The sequence below is a fragment of the Sarcophilus harrisii genome, chromosome 1 (genome assembly GCF_902635505.1).
Source record: "Sarcophilus harrisii chromosome 1, mSarHar1.11, whole genome shotgun sequence".
Taxonomy (NCBI): domain Eukaryota; kingdom Metazoa; phylum Chordata; class Mammalia; order Dasyuromorphia; family Dasyuridae; genus Sarcophilus; species Sarcophilus harrisii.
In genome coordinates this window covers 611,832,117-611,850,285 of record NC_045426.1, presented here as the reverse complement: position 1 = coordinate 611,850,285, position 18,169 = coordinate 611,832,117, and the positions used below count along the sequence as shown (strand labels likewise).

Here is an 18,169-nt window from a genome sequence, read left to right as displayed (position 1 = left end):
TTGCATGGGGATCCGGACAATTCCCCTTTTTGGCCAAAGGGAGGCGGTCTAAAAGAACCCTTCATATTCCTGGCCAAAACAAGAGCCTTTATTGTGTGTACACTTCTAATGGGTCTAAGGGGAATGGCAGCACAGAAAAACACTTCTACCTACTCTTTGTGTGGGGGGGCTACTGAGAGTAGGGGCGAAATTAAGGAGATGACACCCCACTAAGGCAGAAGAGAGGAAGAAATGTCCAGAGGCCAGAATTTCTTGGACACAAAATTAGTGAGCCAGTAAAGCAGTAGACAACTGCACAGGAGGAAGAGGAAAAGGACAAGCATCATGGAGAGCTGGGAGAACAAGCCAGGTTCCTGAAGGAAGAATGCCTTTGATAGATTGCGGATACCAGAAGACCACTATCTCTTCAGGATATTAGTTTTGATCTGGCAGGTTGTGTTGCCCCAAGTGCAGCAGTAAGCTTCCCTTTGTGGAGAAGAGGCAATCCAAACATTAGCAAGTGAGTTCAAGAAGGTCATGAGGCTACTGGGGACCTCACCTGTCTCTTGAGCAAGTGTCTCTGGGCTTGTAGTGAGGCCTGAAAGGGTGAACTCGTGGTGAACCAGACTTCCCTGTGGGGCAGCAGCGAGCTGGCAAGTAATAGTTTAGCTCCTCAAAGTGAGTGGGTGGTAGAGGAATTGTAAATTTCAAGATCTGCATAAGCAAAGAACCCAATTGTACAGTCCCCATGGAAGAGGATATTTATTGAGGCAGCTATAAGCCAACAAGAGAAATTACAGAGGAAGCCTGAGTGGAGTTGTACCTTATGTCAAACAGTTACACATGTTATGATGTCAAAGGCAGCCACCAGGCTCTAGACAAGTGGGAACTTGGAAGGGAAGGGTTCCATCTAGAGATGGAAAACTAGTGGGCAACTTTGACAAGGGAGATCATAGAGGCCACCACAGCTGCAAGGAGAGTCTGGCCAGTAAAGTGGAAGCCCTGAGTTGCTAATGCGGAAAAGAGATCAGAAGAGGTGTTCTCAAAGGCAGCAAGCAGGGACTCAGCAATAGACTCCAGTGGCTCCGCATTTCTCATCAGATCAAATATAAACTTTTCTGATAAATTAAGTCTTCAGCCTTATCTTGGGCAACTAAGTGCTGGGGGAAGGTGCTAGAATGATACTGAAAAGTGTATTCAGAGGAGATCCATGCTGGGAATAACAGTGGTGAGGATGCTAAGTGATAGGGGCATAAGGTATCTGAAGAAAGGCAAGAAACCAAAGTCTTGGAAAAAATCTTCGTTTTAGGGGTTTTTTTGTGGGGGTTTCTTGGTAAGACATGTTGGAGTTAAGCAACTTTCCCAACCTCAAACACAACCTGTAAGTGTCAAGTGTCTGAGGTGGGATTTGAATCCATGTTTTCCTGACTCTAGGACCAGAAATAGTTTAAAAAACAAAACAAAACAAAAAAAACTGACTAGCCTGTTCTGATCTAACTATTGCTCAGTCCACATGTTTCCATCTTCTCCCCAAGAATATTTTAAGATATTTAATTTAAAACTTTGCTAAAATTTTAGTAGACTACATTCACAACATTCTTTTCACATATTAATTTCGTATTACTATCTAAAGAAATAAATTTCATCTGGAATTCCTTGCTTTTTGAGGAAGCCTTGTTGACTGCTCTGTAGGTTTTCATCAATTGTCTTTTTAATGATTGATTATAGAGTTTCTCCTCACAGCACCAATTCCACTGGGGCCCATGGCACTTGGTAAGAGCTGCCCAGTAAACAGACTAGACTGGAGCAAAGAGAAGAGTCCCTAAAACATGCTTTTGCATGCTACTGGTTTCAGTACCTGGTGAAAATTGGGTAACAGGTAGTCTTATATAAACTGGCCTACCTGTTGCCATAGCATTCCATCTCCTATGGAATCCCTCTTCCAAATTCCTATTGTTGTAGAGGGCATCACTGCCCTAGCCAATTTAGTTCTCTTCAGTGCAGTCATCATCTTCACTCTCACTGACTCCTCACATTCACTTGTTCTTCCCGTATATCCAGTTAGTGGTCAGATCTTATTTTTGTCTCCCACATTTCCAGTTTAGGTGCTCCTTTGCACTAATGCAGCCACCTTAGTTCAAGCCCTACGCCCCTTGAACTAGATAGTTGCAAAAGCTTCCTATTTCAGGGCTTTCTCTAATGACATGTTCTCCACAGCCACCAAAACAGATTTCCTAAAGCATAAGTAATTACCATCATTCAATAGACTCCAGTGGCTCCGCATTTCTCATCAGATCAAATATAAACTTTTCTGATAAATTAAGTCTTCAGCCTTATCTTGGGCAACTAAGTGCTGCCATGGCAGATAGAGTTCGCTCGGCCTAGAGGTAGGAAGACTCATCCTCCCAAGTTTGTTTGGCCTCAGACAGTTAATAGCTGTTCCATTTACTAGCCAGTCACTTAACCCTATTTGCCTCAGTTTTCTCACACGTAAAATGAGCTGGAGAAGGAAATAGCAGACTGCTCCAAAAAAACTCAAATGGAGTCATGAAGTGTTGGCCACCACTGAATTGACTGAACAGCAAAGTCTTACTTTACTTGGAACATTCTGTGGTTACCAGCCTTCTTATTCCATGCACAAAAGGCTGCTCAGGGGTCCACAGAAAAGATAAAGAACCTCTATTCTCTCAGAAGGGCAGACTGGATGTAGAAACAACATCTTTCAGGATCCTTTGTGATTTATATAGTGACAGGCTGAAACTCAGCTGTTGCTTTTTCTCCTACTGAAACAATTAATTTGAATTTTACACGTAACTAAACTGAAGCAATAAATTACTCTGGAATTGTATAAATGAGCTTGGGTGAAAGACCTAAGGAGACAGTTCCTATATTATGTGACCTTGTGTAGGATATTTACTTCATGAGCATATTCATCTGTAAAATGGGGATAATCCTCCCTACCTTAACTCTGTCATAGAATTTTAGGGGATTTAAATGAAAATTGTCTTTTTGAAGAATACTTGGTAAACCATAAAGCATGCCTTCATTGTAAGGTCAGTTTACTTATTCTTCTCTAGCATATGCCTTTTCATGAATGAATGATTGTTTACCTTTTTAGGAAACCCTATTTGTTTATTATCTGTTAAATGAAAGGACAGTTTACATTCTGAGGAACCAAGGGATAACTTTCTCTTAGTTTCTAGGAATAAATATGTAAACAAAAATTTAAAACAGAGTGTTTTAGATTTATGTAGAAATTATAAATAAATATTTTAAAAGGCTAATTACGTATGTTTATTTCTTTTTTTATAGATATTGGTGTCAACTTGACTGATCCTATGTTTAGAGGAATTTATAGAGGGATTCAAAAACACCAAGGTAATTTGAAAAAAAATTAAATTTGCTGCCTTTATGAGGAAATAGGTCTGGGCTCCTCAAATAGTAGATGTTTATCAATCAATCAACAAGCCTTTATTAGGTACCTGTGATGTACTTAGACATGGATATACAGACATATCTTAGTCTCCAAGTTGCTTACATTTCCTGGGAGGAATACATTATGTTCACAGAAGAATAAAGACAGGATAGATGCAAATAAAACCCATGATTTGAGGAAGGGACTGAACTGAACAACTACTGAAGAATCAGGAAGGATTTCTTGAAAGAGATGGCACTGAAGTCTGATTTTGAAAGGAGGTAAGAGACAGGGGCAAAAATGAACATCATTTCAGGTCTGAAGGTAAGCTCTTTCAAAGGCATAAATTTAGGAGAGAGAATAAAGCACTTTAGTAGCAAAGGAATTCAATTCAGTGTTTGGCCCACAGTAGGTGCTTTAATGATTGCTCATTGAATGGTGGATAAGCAAATTTAACAGAGTTTAAATATATATATATATATTTGTCAGTTTATTTAGGAACATAAAAAATTGAAATCAGAGGGTGCTTTGAGGTCAAATAATCCAAATAGTCCCTTCTCTTTGTTCTTGGAGATGTGATTTATCCATGGCTATACTGATTGCAGATGGCAAATTTCAAATCTGGACCTTGATGCTAATAAGTACAGTATTTATTCCACTATCATGCTGCTTCTGTTTTCAGTTTTTGCATTAAAGGATTTATTGATAACACAGAAATGCCAGCTTTCCTTCCTAACATTTGGATTAATACTAAATAACTATTCAGAGGCATAGGGGAATGTTAAATCTTTTCATCTGTGTAGTCCTCTATAAAAAGAGGAATTAACAAGAACATTTATAAGAAAAGACTAAATGTCTTCTCAAAAATAAATACTGGATATTCACAAAATCTGAAATCCCACTGAAGTAAATGTACCTGGACCAAGTAGAACTGGACAGTTTATCAAAACTTTTTTTTATGACATAGTTCATAAAATTCAAGCCAGGAAAAAAGTTTGAGCAAATTAATTTCACTTTTATTCCATTTCATTTCATTAGCTTATTTAAAAATGAGATTCGAACTCATACTTTCTGCCAACTTTTAGCATTTAGCAGTCTATTTTAACCATTTACTTTATCAGTTTTAGTTTATTTGTCTTTAACAAATACTGCATTCTACCTTCTGTTGTTTATCAATGAGGTCACATCTTGCACAAAATCTTTTAAGCAGGTTAGTAATAATGAATAAATTCTTGATCTGTAGTACAGACTCATTACAAATTTCAGATTTAATCTGAAGTTTATGAAAATGATTGTGTCAGTGTCTTTTGGCCTGTTGATCATTAAAGTTAAATGCCACTTAAATGGATTCATAATTTCCTGTTTCTCTTTTGGGGTCCAACCTTTACAGATGATTTCTTGGATATAATAGAAAGAGCAGTCCAAACTGGTGTTAAAAAGGTAAGATTTGTTTTTAATTCTCATTTAATTTTTAAATTAAATTTCATAGTCTTTAAAAAAGCAGAAATATTAAAACTAATGAAACAAATTGTTAATTTAGCTTTTATGTGCTACCACTGTTGCTTTCATGTAGAATTATAAGTGGAAGGAAAGTGTCAAAGCACTTTTTTGCAAGGATAAATATACGTTGATTTCTCATGTGAAATGAAAGGATTGCATTAAATAATCTCCGAGGTCCTTTCCAGCTCTAATATTGTGTGTTTATTACTCTGTCTTTTTTTCTCACTTTATCAGTACTTCTCCAAAATGGTGGTCTTGTGCTTAGGAGTTTCCATGTGATCATCAAATTTAAATCTTGGTATATCAGAGATCATTTATAGATGAGGAAATGAGAAGTACAGTTGGAGGTCTTTCAAGTGTGAAGTCATAGAGACAGAATTCCATCCTAGATCTCTGACCCCAGATGTAACTCTTCTTGTTAATACCCTATTCCCTCCAGAAAGGCAGTAAATATTTGTTTGATTTATTTTTTTAAAGGCAAAAAGAAAAAGAGGCCTTTTGAAGTTATCTAATGATTTGCATTTGGGAGGTATTTTTGGTATTTGTATGCAATCATCTCATTCATCCAAACTGCTGAAAATGAATTTTATCTGCTTTTAAAGACATACCACTCCCAATCTGATTGAATAAGCTGAAGCTTAAATATCAGTGAAGGGATATTATTTATTTTAACAATTATATTTTTATTATCTGAAGAACTAGGAAAGTCTTGGTTTCTTTTTTTCTCAGAATCAAAGAAGTTCACAATTAGAAAGGCTAGAACTCAAATTCTGACCTCAGGGTTTTTTTTAACTTTTAAAAAAAATTATAATTGTATTTCACTATATCTGGTTCCTTTTGACATTTTATGAATTTCACTTTATGCATTTAAAATTTTTTTCTGAGGAATCCTTCACCAGATTGCCAGGGGGATCCATTTCATAAAGAAGGTTAAGAACTTCTAGTCCCATTCATACATAATCAAAAAATTCCTTCTACAACATTAGTGACCTGTGGTGGCCATCTAGCTTCTCTGCAGAGACTCTCATAGAGGGGTCCATTTTACCTTTGTTTAGGAAGTTTTCCCTGAAAACTACTTCTTCCCTCTTTCCAATTTCCATCATTGCTCCCAGTTCTGCCTCCTGGGGCCAAGCAACTCCGGTCCTCTTTGTTATAGCAATTTTTAATAACTGATTTTTTTATAATCTACCTTAAACTTTCTCCAAGCTAACTATTATCAGTTCCTGCAGCCAGTGCTCACATAACCCTGATCTCTATGCGCTTTTCCATCCTGGTCCACCTCTCTTAGTGCTCTCCAATCTGTCCATTGCCCTGTGTGGATTTGTGGTATGGCTTCCAGAACTGAAGTCTATGTGTGTTCTCCCCAAACTCTTATACTCTTATAGGGTTTGTTTGTTTTTTTAATAATTATAACTTTTTATTGGCAGAACATATGCCTGGGTAATTTTTTACAACATTATCCCTTGCACTCACTTCTGTTCCAGTTTTTCCCCTCCCTCCCTCCATCCCCTCCCCCAGATGGCAAGCAGTCCTATACATGTTAAATATGTCACAGTATATCCTAGATACAATATATGTGTGCAGAACCGAACAATTCTCTTGTTGCACAGGGAGAATTGGATTCAGAAGGTAAAAATAACCCGGGAAGAAAAACAAAAATGCCAACAGTTTACATTCATTTCCCAGTGTTCTTTCTTTGGGTGTAGCTGCTTCTGTCTATCAATGATCATTTGAAACTGAGTTAGATCTTCTCTTTGTCAAAGAAATCCACTTCCATCAGAATACATCCTCATACAGTATCGTTGTTGAGGTATATAATGATCTCCTGGTTCTGCTCATTTCACTTAGCATCAGTTCATGTAAGTCTCTCCAAGCCTCTTTGTATTTATCCTGCTGGTCATTTCTTACAGAACAATAATATTCCATAACATTCATATACCACAATTTACTCAACCATTCTCCAATTGATGGACATCCACTCAGTTTCCAGTTTTTGGCCACTACAGACAGGCCTGCCACAAACATTTTGACACATACAGGTCCCTTTCCCTTCTTTAGTATCTCCTTGGGGTATAAGCCCAGTAGTAGCACTGCTGGGTCAAAGGGTATGCACAGTTTGATAACTTTTTGGGCATAATTCCAGAGTGTTCTCCTGAATGGTTGGATTTGTTCACAACTCCACCAACAATGTATCAGTGTCCCAGTTTTCCCACATCCCCTCCAACAATCATCATTATTTTTTCCTGTCATCTTAGCCAAACTGACAGGTGTGTAGTGGTATCTCAGAGTTGTCTTAATTTTCATTTCTCTGATTAATAATGATTTGGAACAATCTTTGATATGAGTGGAAATAGTTTCAATTTCATCATCTAAAAATTGTCTGTTCATATCCTTTGACCATTTATCAATTGGAGAATGGCTTGATTTCTTATAAATTAGAGTCAGTTCTTTATATATTTTGGAAATGAGGCCTTTATCAGAACCTTTAACTATGAAAATGTTTTCCCAGTTTGTTGATTCCCTTCTAATCTTGTTTGCATTAGCTTTGTTCTTCGTACAAAGTCTTTTTAATTTGATGTAATCAAAATTTTTTATTTTGTAATCAATAATGATCTCTAGTTCATCTTTGGTCACAAATTTCTTCCTCCTCCACAAGTCTGAGAGGTAAACTATCCTATGTTACTCTAATTTATTTATAATCTCGTTCTTTATGCCTAAATCATGGACCCATTTTGATCTTATCTTGGTATATGGTTATACAGCAGGTTTAACGAGCTCCCTTGTTCAGGCAGCTAGATGGCTCAGTGGATAGGGTGCAGAACTTGGTATTAAGAAGACCTGAATTGAGATCTGGCCTCAGACTCTAACTATAACCTTGGGCAAGTCACTTAACCTGTGTTTGCCCTAACCCACTGGAGAAGGAAATGGCAAATCATTCCAGTATCTTTGCCAGTATACCCCCCTTTGGGGTCACAAAGAGTTGGACACAACTGAACAGTGGGAGCAGCGATGTTCTGGGGGTCATCTCTGCCTCCCTGAGTGAGTCTTCGGCTAGCATGTCACATTGTTGACACCCTTAGCTTGCCATTCAGTCACAAATCCAGATCTTGTTATAGCACTGGTTTTCTAGCTGCCAGCACCTCACCATCACATGGTAAAACTGATATTTTTTAAAAACACCTATGTAGAACATTGAGTGACTTCAGGAAAGCCATGATTTTATCTTTGATATTACTTCTGCTTCCCCAGAAGTTCAGATCTTAGTGGGTATATGGCTTTCTTCATCATTGTATCTTTCTGTAAATATTCAAAGAGAGGTCTATCTAGCATCCTGGAGTAAAGGAGCATGGAGTGTCGAAGCCATCCATCACCCTATTCCAAATGTGTAATTCATCATTGGTAATATGTTACAACCCACAGAACACCCATTATGTGCTTTGTCATTACCCTTTAGTGGTATTTTCCCCCCATTAGAGTGTTGACATCTGAAGAATAGGGACTGCCATTTGCCTTTCTTTGTATCCTCAACATTTAATTGTCTGGCAAATAGTAGACATTTATTGATTTTTTTATTGTTATTAATTGACTTCTGGATAACTTTACAAAGTTAATTCTTTGAAAACTTGGCATTCTGTAAACTCACATTCAAACTTTTTCTGAGTAACTAGTCTTTCCTTTTTTTAAGGTATCTTGAGAATTGGTCCCTAAGCACCATCAAAGTGATCATTGTCAATATGTGTGTTCTTTGTGTGCTTGCTATATCATGACTGCATCTCCCCATTCAATCTCCTTGTGTGGTATATTAGAGACTTAAATCTAAATGTGGTCACTTCAGTGGAATTAATAAAGAGTTTGTTTTAGAGAGATTTACCATTTTTCATGTGTACATTTTCTTCTTTATATTACAGGTGATTTAGCTTAAGTTGGGTCTCTTACCAATTTTTTATCGATTGGTTTTTCCCTCTAAAGCTTCTCACTCTTTTATAAGGAACACTTTTTATAATCCTCTTGTTTTTCTTTTCTTTGCTTGCCCATTGATCTCAGGATATCTCCTTGTACTTCCCTTTCTAACTATGCTCCTATTAATGTAGCCCAAGAACATGTTTCTTTTTTGACTATTGTATCACATGCTGATTTCTGTTGATTTTATAATAATCTTGTAAGGAAGGTGGTAGCATCTTATTAATTTCATTTTGCATATAAGGAAACTGAATTTCAGAGAGGTTGAGTGACATGCGTGTGAACAAAAGGTGTTACCAGAGTGGTTTTTACAGAATCATCCTCAAAAATGTTGTCAATTAATCTGTGCCAGTTTGTTTTGGAAAACAGTTTTTTTTTTTCAAAACCTTTTTAGTAACTACCTCATAAATATACAAGTTAGAGAGAGAATCTGGGGTCTGCCATTAACTAGCTCTGTGACTTTGATAAGTAATTTGCTTTTTCTGGATCACAGTTTCTTCAGTAGTGAATTGTGACTCCTTAAGTTTTAAAATTCTGTTTCCTATTTCTTCCCTGAAAAATAAGGGGAAGGGACAGAAGCATAACAGGTACAGTAATTATTTCATTTCCTGCTTTCTAAACCTGTTTGTAAAATTACTTTTTTACACAATCCTGTTATACTGCAAACTCTGGCTAAAACACCTTGTATTTGAGTAACCAAGGACACGTGTCAGTCATTCCAGGCTACAGTTTTTCTTAATTGTAAAAAGGGGGTAGTAATACTTGTATTGTCAATTCAATAAAGATGTTCTGAGGAAGGTACTTTGGTACTATTACAGTGTTATTTAAATGTTAATTATTTTTATTTTTCATGTTTCTTCATCACATCAGTGTATTAGCAGACATCTGGTCAAGTCCCTCACTTTAAAAATACATAGTTTATACATAGAATTCCCAATCCCTATATTTTTGTCCGCCTGCATTTTTGATTTCCTTCACAAGCTAATTGTACACTATTTCAAAGTCCGATTCTTTTTGTACAGCAGAATAACTGTTTGCACATGTATACTTATATTGTATTTAATTTATACTTTAACATGTATTGGTCAACCTGCCATCTGGGGGAGGGGGTGGAGGAAAGAGGGGAAAAATTGGAACAAAAGGTTTGGGAATTATCAATGCTGTAAAATTACCCATGCATATAACTTGTAAATAAAAAGCAATAATAAAAATAAAATAAAAAAATACATAGTTTAACATATATAAAAGTGGAATGTACACTGACTCTGAAGTCAAAAGAACTGGGTTAAAATCCCACTTTGGATATTTGTTTATTGTCTTTGGGTCTCAGATTCTTCATGGGAAAAGATGAATGAATAGATTTAGAAATAGATCATCTCTGAGGCCCCTTGCAGGTCTTTGGATCCTATGCTTTAGAACCACAGTTGCAAAACATTCTTCCAGTGTAAAATTTTGAATATGTAATTTGTATTTTTTAATCCTGACTCTGCTCTTGACTGAATATATGTTACCTTTTAAAACCTTGGAAAATTCCTCATTTGTAAAATTAAGCTAGGCTTAATTTTAAGTGACTATAATTTAAATCTATGAACTAAGCATAAAATTATAATCTTAGAGAAATACTTTATATTACAATTAATGAATTATAGCTTAAAGATTTGTGAAGTTTCATTGAACAGAGTTCCAAATTCAAATTTAGTTCAATAGAAAAATAATAGATAGGCTATATTTTCTCTGATTTGGAGGGGAGAGAAAAATCTCTATTTAATCTTGTTATTACTTTTTTCTGTCTTATTGTTTAAACAGTAATTTCAATTAAAAAAAAGAAAATTCTTAGGAAATAATGTACATAATATACATTTCAGATTGTATATATATATTGAGCTTAAAATATTTTCATGATTTTATTTATATTTTTATATCTACTATAGGTTGCTGAAGATTTGGTTCTTTTTAGGTGTTTTTTAAAAGTTCAATTTTGACTCATATCATATACTTTTAAGTTGATTTTCTGAAAATGGTTTTTCATTATCTGTGCATGCATTTACACTTTTAATTTTAATTATTTCATCATTTATTAAGCAGCCATTGTTACCAGAGTATTGTACTAAGTGTATTGTACATTACATACTTAGGTATCATTTCTTTGTAAATCCTATGAAGCATGCTATAGAAAGATTCAACAAAAAATAGTCCCTTATTCTCATAGACTATACAGTCCAACAGGAGGATGATATATAAATATCTGTAGTACAAAATGACATGTGAGAAGTGCAACAGGTAAGTACCAGCCTAGTGCTATATTATTCTGAAGAAAGGGAAAAACATTTACTTGATTTGCTATATGTTTTATAAGATCACTTAATTATGAGTATTACTTAAATATGATTATTAGATTAAAATTTAATATAATAGTATCTTAGTCTTTTTCTTTTGCAAATGCTTTCAGATCTCTTAATTGATTTCCTTCTTGAGATAATTGTTTATTTCAAGTAAATGCTATGTATTTCTTCCATGGTACTGCTGAATCATAAGTAAAAAAGAGATTCTGTATCAGATGATAGGATTATTTCTAAGTTCCATACTAGCTTTTAAGTCCTATAATTATTTATCATTGAATTCCTTACTGGATTGTTGACTTTGTTTCCTCTTCGAGTAGTCACAAGTAGTAGTTGATAAACTGATCCTTTGCTAACCTTTTATAACTATAGTGGTGCCATAATCAGCAGTGCACCTATGAAATTTATTTGGGGAGGTAATTAATCAAGATTCATAATTTATGCTGAACAAATTTAATCAACATGAATTTTACTAATTGTTAAGACACCAATAAAGTAAAGTAGAGACAAAAGTTTAAAGATATGGCATAGTTAGCATTTTTTGTTAACTGTGACTCACTGCTAAATCCAGATTCTTTCATTTTATTTTTTTTTGTCTCTCTCAGTTTATGATTACAGGTGGAAGTCTACAGGACAGTAAAGATGCCCTGAATTTGGCAAAGACAAATGGTATCCTTATATATATATATATATATATAAATATATATATTTACCTAAAATCCAAAGAGTTTGTGAGAAATGGCAGAACTATAATTAAATGTCATTACTGCATAAAAACATGGCGAAAAAAAGAAAGTGAGCTGTGTTTTACTGGTAAACTGTTAAGATTAACCAGTAATTAAACTTTACAAATAAATGTACTTGATACTATTTAAGACATGCAATTTGATAGAAGCCTTTTGTAACACTGGCTTTGAAGGAACGGATATAGTAGATTTCGTTGCTTCCAATCTCTTTTCTCCAGTCCAATAATAATAGTAACACTAGCTAATGTTTATATAGAGCTTTAAGATTTGCCAAACATTTCACATATACTATCTTACTTGATCTTTAAACAACACTGTGAAGTATATGCAATTACTATTTTTTTTTATAATTCCTTTTTTATAAATGAAGAAACAAGCTGAAAGAGGTACATGACTTGCCTAGATTCACAAAGCTAGGTCTGAAGCAGATTTCAAACTCAGGTCTTCCTTACTCCTGGTTTTTCTGCTATGACTGCTTGCAATAATCACAGAATCATAATTTCAGAGTTTTAAGGGGCCTCTGTAGTCATAGCTCAACCCATCTGTGAAAACCAATCCCTTCTATGACATAGTCAACAAGTATTCAGCCTCTCTTTTCGTGAAGACATGCAATGAGTGTACTCCATTCCCTTTTAATTTCCCCTCTCCTCCCCTGTAGGACTAACCAAAGTTTTCCTCTAAATTAAACCTAAATTTGCCTCTGAACTTCCATCTAATAACTCCTATCTGGAACCAGACATAATAAGTATAATCTGTTTTTCATGATAGTTCCTCCAAATACTTGAAGTTATGACTCCCCCGAGTCTTTCTGGATTAAACTTCCCCAGTTCCTTCAACTGATGGCTTGCCATATTACATGCTTCCTAGTTCTCTTCTTAGAGAATGTCCTCTTAAGTAGAAGCATGAGATTTCTGTTGGGTTGACAGACCTTTGGTTCTCTTTTGTTGCTTGTGTACCATCTTTTCAAACAGTTTTCCCCCTTCCCATCTTTGTAGTGAAGTTGCTCAATTATTAAAGAATATATTAGTTTATTTTGGAAAGTCTTATTGACCATCTGCATTTATAAACTTTTTTCAAACTCTTCCTTTGCAACAGATCTTGGTATACAACTGCCATTATCTTCATCTTCAATATGTTTTCTTATTCCTTATAGAAATACTTATCAAAATGCTTATCATGAACACTGTAGTACACAATGAACAGACATGCATCCTATGAAATATTTCTTTTGGACTTTTTTTTGTACTTTTGTACACATAACATAATTAGCTCAGTAAACTACATAATTTACCTCAGAAGAATCTATGATTGAACTTTCAGCTTAACTCCTATCTCCTTAGCTCTCTGTTTTGTTTATAATGAGAATGTCAATATTGATATAGGTCAAGTACTTATCAACTTGTTGGTCATTGACCAAAATCATATATTTAGAGTACAAACAGTTGAATTACTGCTTATAAATGGATGAAGCATTAATGTCCACCTTTGCCTGTTTTGGGAGAGGAAAGAGGAGGGAAGCAGCATTTTGCAGATGCACACGAATGAGAGCTGTTTTGTATTTTTCTTCACTTCATAGGGTGGTATGGCAAAAGAATCCATCCCTGAGTTACTGCCTACTGGGGGTTGAGCCTCTAGACTAAGCAGGCTTGCTCAGTCTGTTGTCAAAACCATACCCGAGGCCCTTTGCAGCTTGGGAGAATCTATTAGCACTTTCATTCTGTTGGCCCAGCCTTAGAAAAGCCAGGCTTACTTCCACAGTGGAACAATCCCCTGGAATAATTGTGGAGGTTAAAAAAGTTTGGTTTATAATAATGGACAAGTATACTTGAGAAGGACAAGCAAAGTTCTCCAAGATTTGGAATGAAAAAGGTATTATGATGTAATATAATGTCTCTAGGGGAGACAGCAATAATTTGAAGGTCCCCTGACCTTAGGGGCTCTATTTTAATTAATCTAAAGTTTTCTGGCTTTGGAAACTGTGACCCTGAGGTCTCCTAACCCCAATTTAAGAATATTATTGTTCTAACAATCTGTCAACAAACATTACTGTAAGTCAGTGATAACCAAATGCCAGACAACTCCTTGGTTCTGCCTCTGGGCCATAAAATTAGCATATCAATGAACATGAAGAACTAGATAAATGTGTCTCCTTGCTTCTGTTTTTTTGCTAAATCTTCTGGACTTTAGCCCACTTCTGTTGGCATTATAATTATAATAAACTTTGTCCCTTGACTTGGATACTGGTTTAAGCCTGCAAATTATATTGAGATACTAGTCTGAGACCTCAATCTTTTGGGGACCCTTCCCAACCTCAACATACTCAGTGGGGTAATTGAGAAAAGCATTTAGCTGTGCCTCATTTATCTAGCTTTGATCAGTGAAGTAGCTGGCCTGTGTAGGTGATTTCTCCAGATAACTGAAGTAAATCTTTCAAAGCACCAAAACTCTTAAAAAATTAATTTGGATAGAAATAATTTTTGAATGTATCACATACTTCACTTTCTTTATAGAGAGGAAATGGAACCTAATTTAGTTTTAACTTGATGACACAAATTTATCATTGAGAATACCATGTACTATGTTTTCATTTATTGATGTGTCCAAGAGTAACTGAGTTTGAAGAAGTCATGGTCTATAGTAAGTAGAGATTGCTCTGCTTTATGGCAGTCATTCTTCCAGCAGTCAGTTTTCTTTTGTTTCTTTTTGAGGCAATTCCCAAGTCTCTTTGTTATCTGTGTGTTTCTTTGTACTTCTAATCTTTCCTATTTTATATACAAATGTGTAGTTGAACATCTGAGAGTGGCTCTATTCCTCTATTGTGGGCAGAGTGAAGCAGGGATTCTGGGCAAGTCAATGGATCTCTCAGCGTTCTAGGCAACTCTCTTAAGAAAATAAATTCCAAAGAAGGTCCTGACGTTCAGTGAGAGAGGGGACTTTTTTTTTTTATTCCTTTTATTTCTAGTTTTCTTAGAATAAGTAATAATGTAACATTTTTGTGTATTGCTTATAAATATAAAAGCATACAGAGTGTTTATGAAGAAATGAGTGCATTTTAAAAATAAGTCTATTATGTTATTTTGCACTAGATATGTTTTACAGCACAGTTGGATGTCATCCTACCCGCTGTGGAGAATTTGAAAAGAATAATCCTGACCTTTATTTAACTGAGCTACTAAATCTTGCTGAAAATAATAAAGGAAAAGTTGTAGCAATAGGAGAATGTGGATTGGGTAAGTATCATTAGGGCAGGTCAGTATGACTTTGTTCTACAATGTTGACTTTTTTTTGTTGCAAAGCAGTTGATTAATTGTAATTGTTTTTTAATCTTTTGTAGATTTTGATAGATTACAGTTTTGTCCCAAAGATACACAACTCAAGTAAGAAAATATTTTTGTTACAGATTAATAGCGATTTTAAAAGCTTTTTTTTTATCACTTCAAACTACAGTTACTTTGTGTAAAGGATGATTTCAGTCATTATATTTTCAATAGGCTAAAACATGCTTTTTTCATATGTGATTATAGCATTTTATTACAGATACTACTGTATTCACTGAATCCTTGAGTCTTTCTTGTATGTAAAAATATTCATGGGGATATGGAAAACAATAATAACTTTCTAATTGTGATTAAATAGACGAGAAAAATTGTATTGAATAAAACCATTCATAACTATTAATTATAGCTCACTTAAACATGAATCTAGGCAATGAGTTACTGGAACCAAAGGGATACCAAAAATGGACTTTAAGCCATCAGATACATACTATATTTTATACCAACAGAACAGAAGAGATTACTTTGGAAAATATCAGTAATAAAACAGGGCACACCTCAGAAGTCATGTTAAGATGGAGAGTATTTCACTGATCATTAATATCCAGGGACTTCCCACATTCCCAACTAGTAACTGAAATTCCTGCTTTGTGTCACTATCACACCACCCAGGCTGGACTTCTCTCTCCTAATTAAGATGATAGCTTTAAATTAAAACAACTCCAGTTTGGTTGGACAAAATAAACTATGACTTTATTATACAGATGAAGTAGTGTAAGAAGATACTATCTGGATTGGTGATAGGATCCTTATTTTAGAGGCTCAAGGGACACCCCACATGATTGATAAGATCACTTCCAAATCTGTATTTTTATTATAATACTCAGTAAATTACACGTGATAATTCTATGATGTTTAATGATGTTTGTGTTAGAGGTTCTATTCTGACCTAGTCTTGGACTGAACACACCTCATTCTTTGAATATCATGTAAATAAAGTTTAGGGAGTGTTGTTTTTTTAAGACCTATATATGACTTCAGTCTCAACTTTGTCATATTCATTATTTTATTTTTCCCACAGCTGCACATGAACTCTTTATTCTTTAGTTATTCAAGTAGCATCTGTTTGGACTTTTATTCAGTCTAAGGGATACATATCTAGAGGCCGATTAATGATAATGATTAGAAAAAATCATACTACATCTGGAAAAAAAAAATTCTCTCTCTATGTGGTACACTTACCATTTTTTAAAAGTTTACACCATTATTGAAAGCATCTAAATAGAAAAATACATATTGCTGATAAAATACTAACTCATTACAAATAGGGCCATGTGACAACCATTTGAAGCTTGGTGTAGAATATAGGGAACTAGAAGTCAAGGAAGGTGTTTTCTATTCTTGGCTTTGCCACTAGCATGATCCTGGACTTCTTTGGCTATTTAGGACTCCTGTTAACTCTTCTTGTAAAATGAGAAATTGGACCATATGTTTTTAAGGTCCCTTCTAGCTCTAAAATCTTATTCATTTATAGAATCCTCTTGGGGACTTTTAGTTACATGTGAGATCTGTTTACTTGGAAATTGAGGGAGATATTCACTTGGGTGGAAGAATGTTGCTTTGCACATTTTTATTGGTATTTCAAAATGTTAATTCTGTGGTCTTTTGAAAAAAAATTGGACAGCAGACAAGATTTCAAAATATTCCTTTGGGGACTTAGCGGACACTGAAGATGAGTGATTGATGCCGTTCTGCCAGCAGCCAGCTTAGGAGGAATGGTTCCCAGCCAGTGTTAAGGTACCAGTGTGTGTCAATAGGTTTTCTGGATTCCTCTTAAAATTTTAGGTAATTAGTTATAGCTGTTACCTTGAAGCCTGACATTTCAAAGCCTTAACACCTTTGACTGAAAGAAGTGTTAAAGCTGAAGGAATGTTGAATACCATCACTTGCAAATACCAACCAAATAGCAACTTTTGAACCCAATTTGTTTTAAAAATCAGATAAAAGCTACAAAATAAAGGCACAATCATGATTAGGTACTAGTTTCTGCTATTTTGATTATGCAACTGTTTCTGGTTACAATAGTTTAATAGCCATTAATTATTTTGTTTTTGGACCACTTTTAATGATATAATTTGTGATCAATGAAGGTCATTTCCTACTATAATTATATGAAAGAATGAATGCATCTAGTATGTATAATATTCAGGTTGTTCCCATGAAATTTTTTCTATAGTTTAGTAACAACAGATGGAAGGCATGGATGCTCAGCAGAGTTCTTTCCTCAGTTATTCGTTATCTGCACCAAAATTTATCTTTCAAAGGTTTTATTAGATATATGAGTGATGAGAGATTTACATGAAAAGAATCACTATTTGATATAACTAACACAAGGTAGGAAATTATTGCCCCTGAGAGAATATATTCTAAACTTCTTTCACAATTGTATATACTTGCTATTAAATTACTAAGAAGCCAGATAAATAGCAGATCCATAATAAGAGGTCTAAAATACGGGTAATTACTAGCAAATTCATTATCTGAGATGAAGATCTGAGAGTGGAATTCTTGGCCTAATGAGGGGATAACAATATTGTAAAATTGCCTGCATTTGGTTTTAATGTTTTATTAACAAAATTTCACTAAAGTCGTCCTACTCTATTGTTTTATCATGGCATGGCGGTGACCCTGGGTTCTTGAAGTCTGTCCCAATACAGCACAGTATCTGGCAGATTCTTCCAGTTTAACAAGTATTTATTAAACTTCTGTGATTTGCCATGCTAGGTATTGGGTATATAAAAATATGTGAATGAATGAGTACAGTTATTAAGCATTTACTGTATACTGTATACCAGCCACACTAAAGATACAAGTACAGAAAAGTTCAAAGAGCTTACATTCTAACAGAAAGTACAGATAGAAGCAGTGGCCAAGGAAGAATGTTGTTATCATGAA

The 18,169-nt window shown here is 34.9% G+C and overlaps 1 protein-coding gene across 3 annotated transcripts in view; it reads left to right on the top strand.

Moving 5' to 3' along the window:
• The window catches only part of TATDN1 (TatD DNase domain containing 1), a 47,835-nt gene that overhangs the window by 11,074 nt on the left and 18,592 nt on the right, over positions 1–18,169 (top strand). For 2 of the 3 annotated variants that reach the window (XM_003760371.4, XM_031947172.1), the window contains 5 exons: positions 3,292–3,357; positions 4,785–4,834; positions 11,799–11,862; positions 15,026–15,169; positions 15,274–15,316. In XM_003760371.4, the coding sequence (XP_003760419.2) occupies positions 3,292–3,357; positions 4,785–4,834; positions 11,799–11,862; positions 15,026–15,169; positions 15,274–15,316 (367 nt within the window). Of the gene's footprint in view, positions 1–3,291; positions 3,358–4,784; positions 4,835–11,798; positions 11,863–15,025; positions 15,170–15,273; positions 15,317–16,929; positions 17,012–18,169 lie in introns of those variants that run through there. The other variant, XM_031947173.1, reaches the window with a different exon arrangement.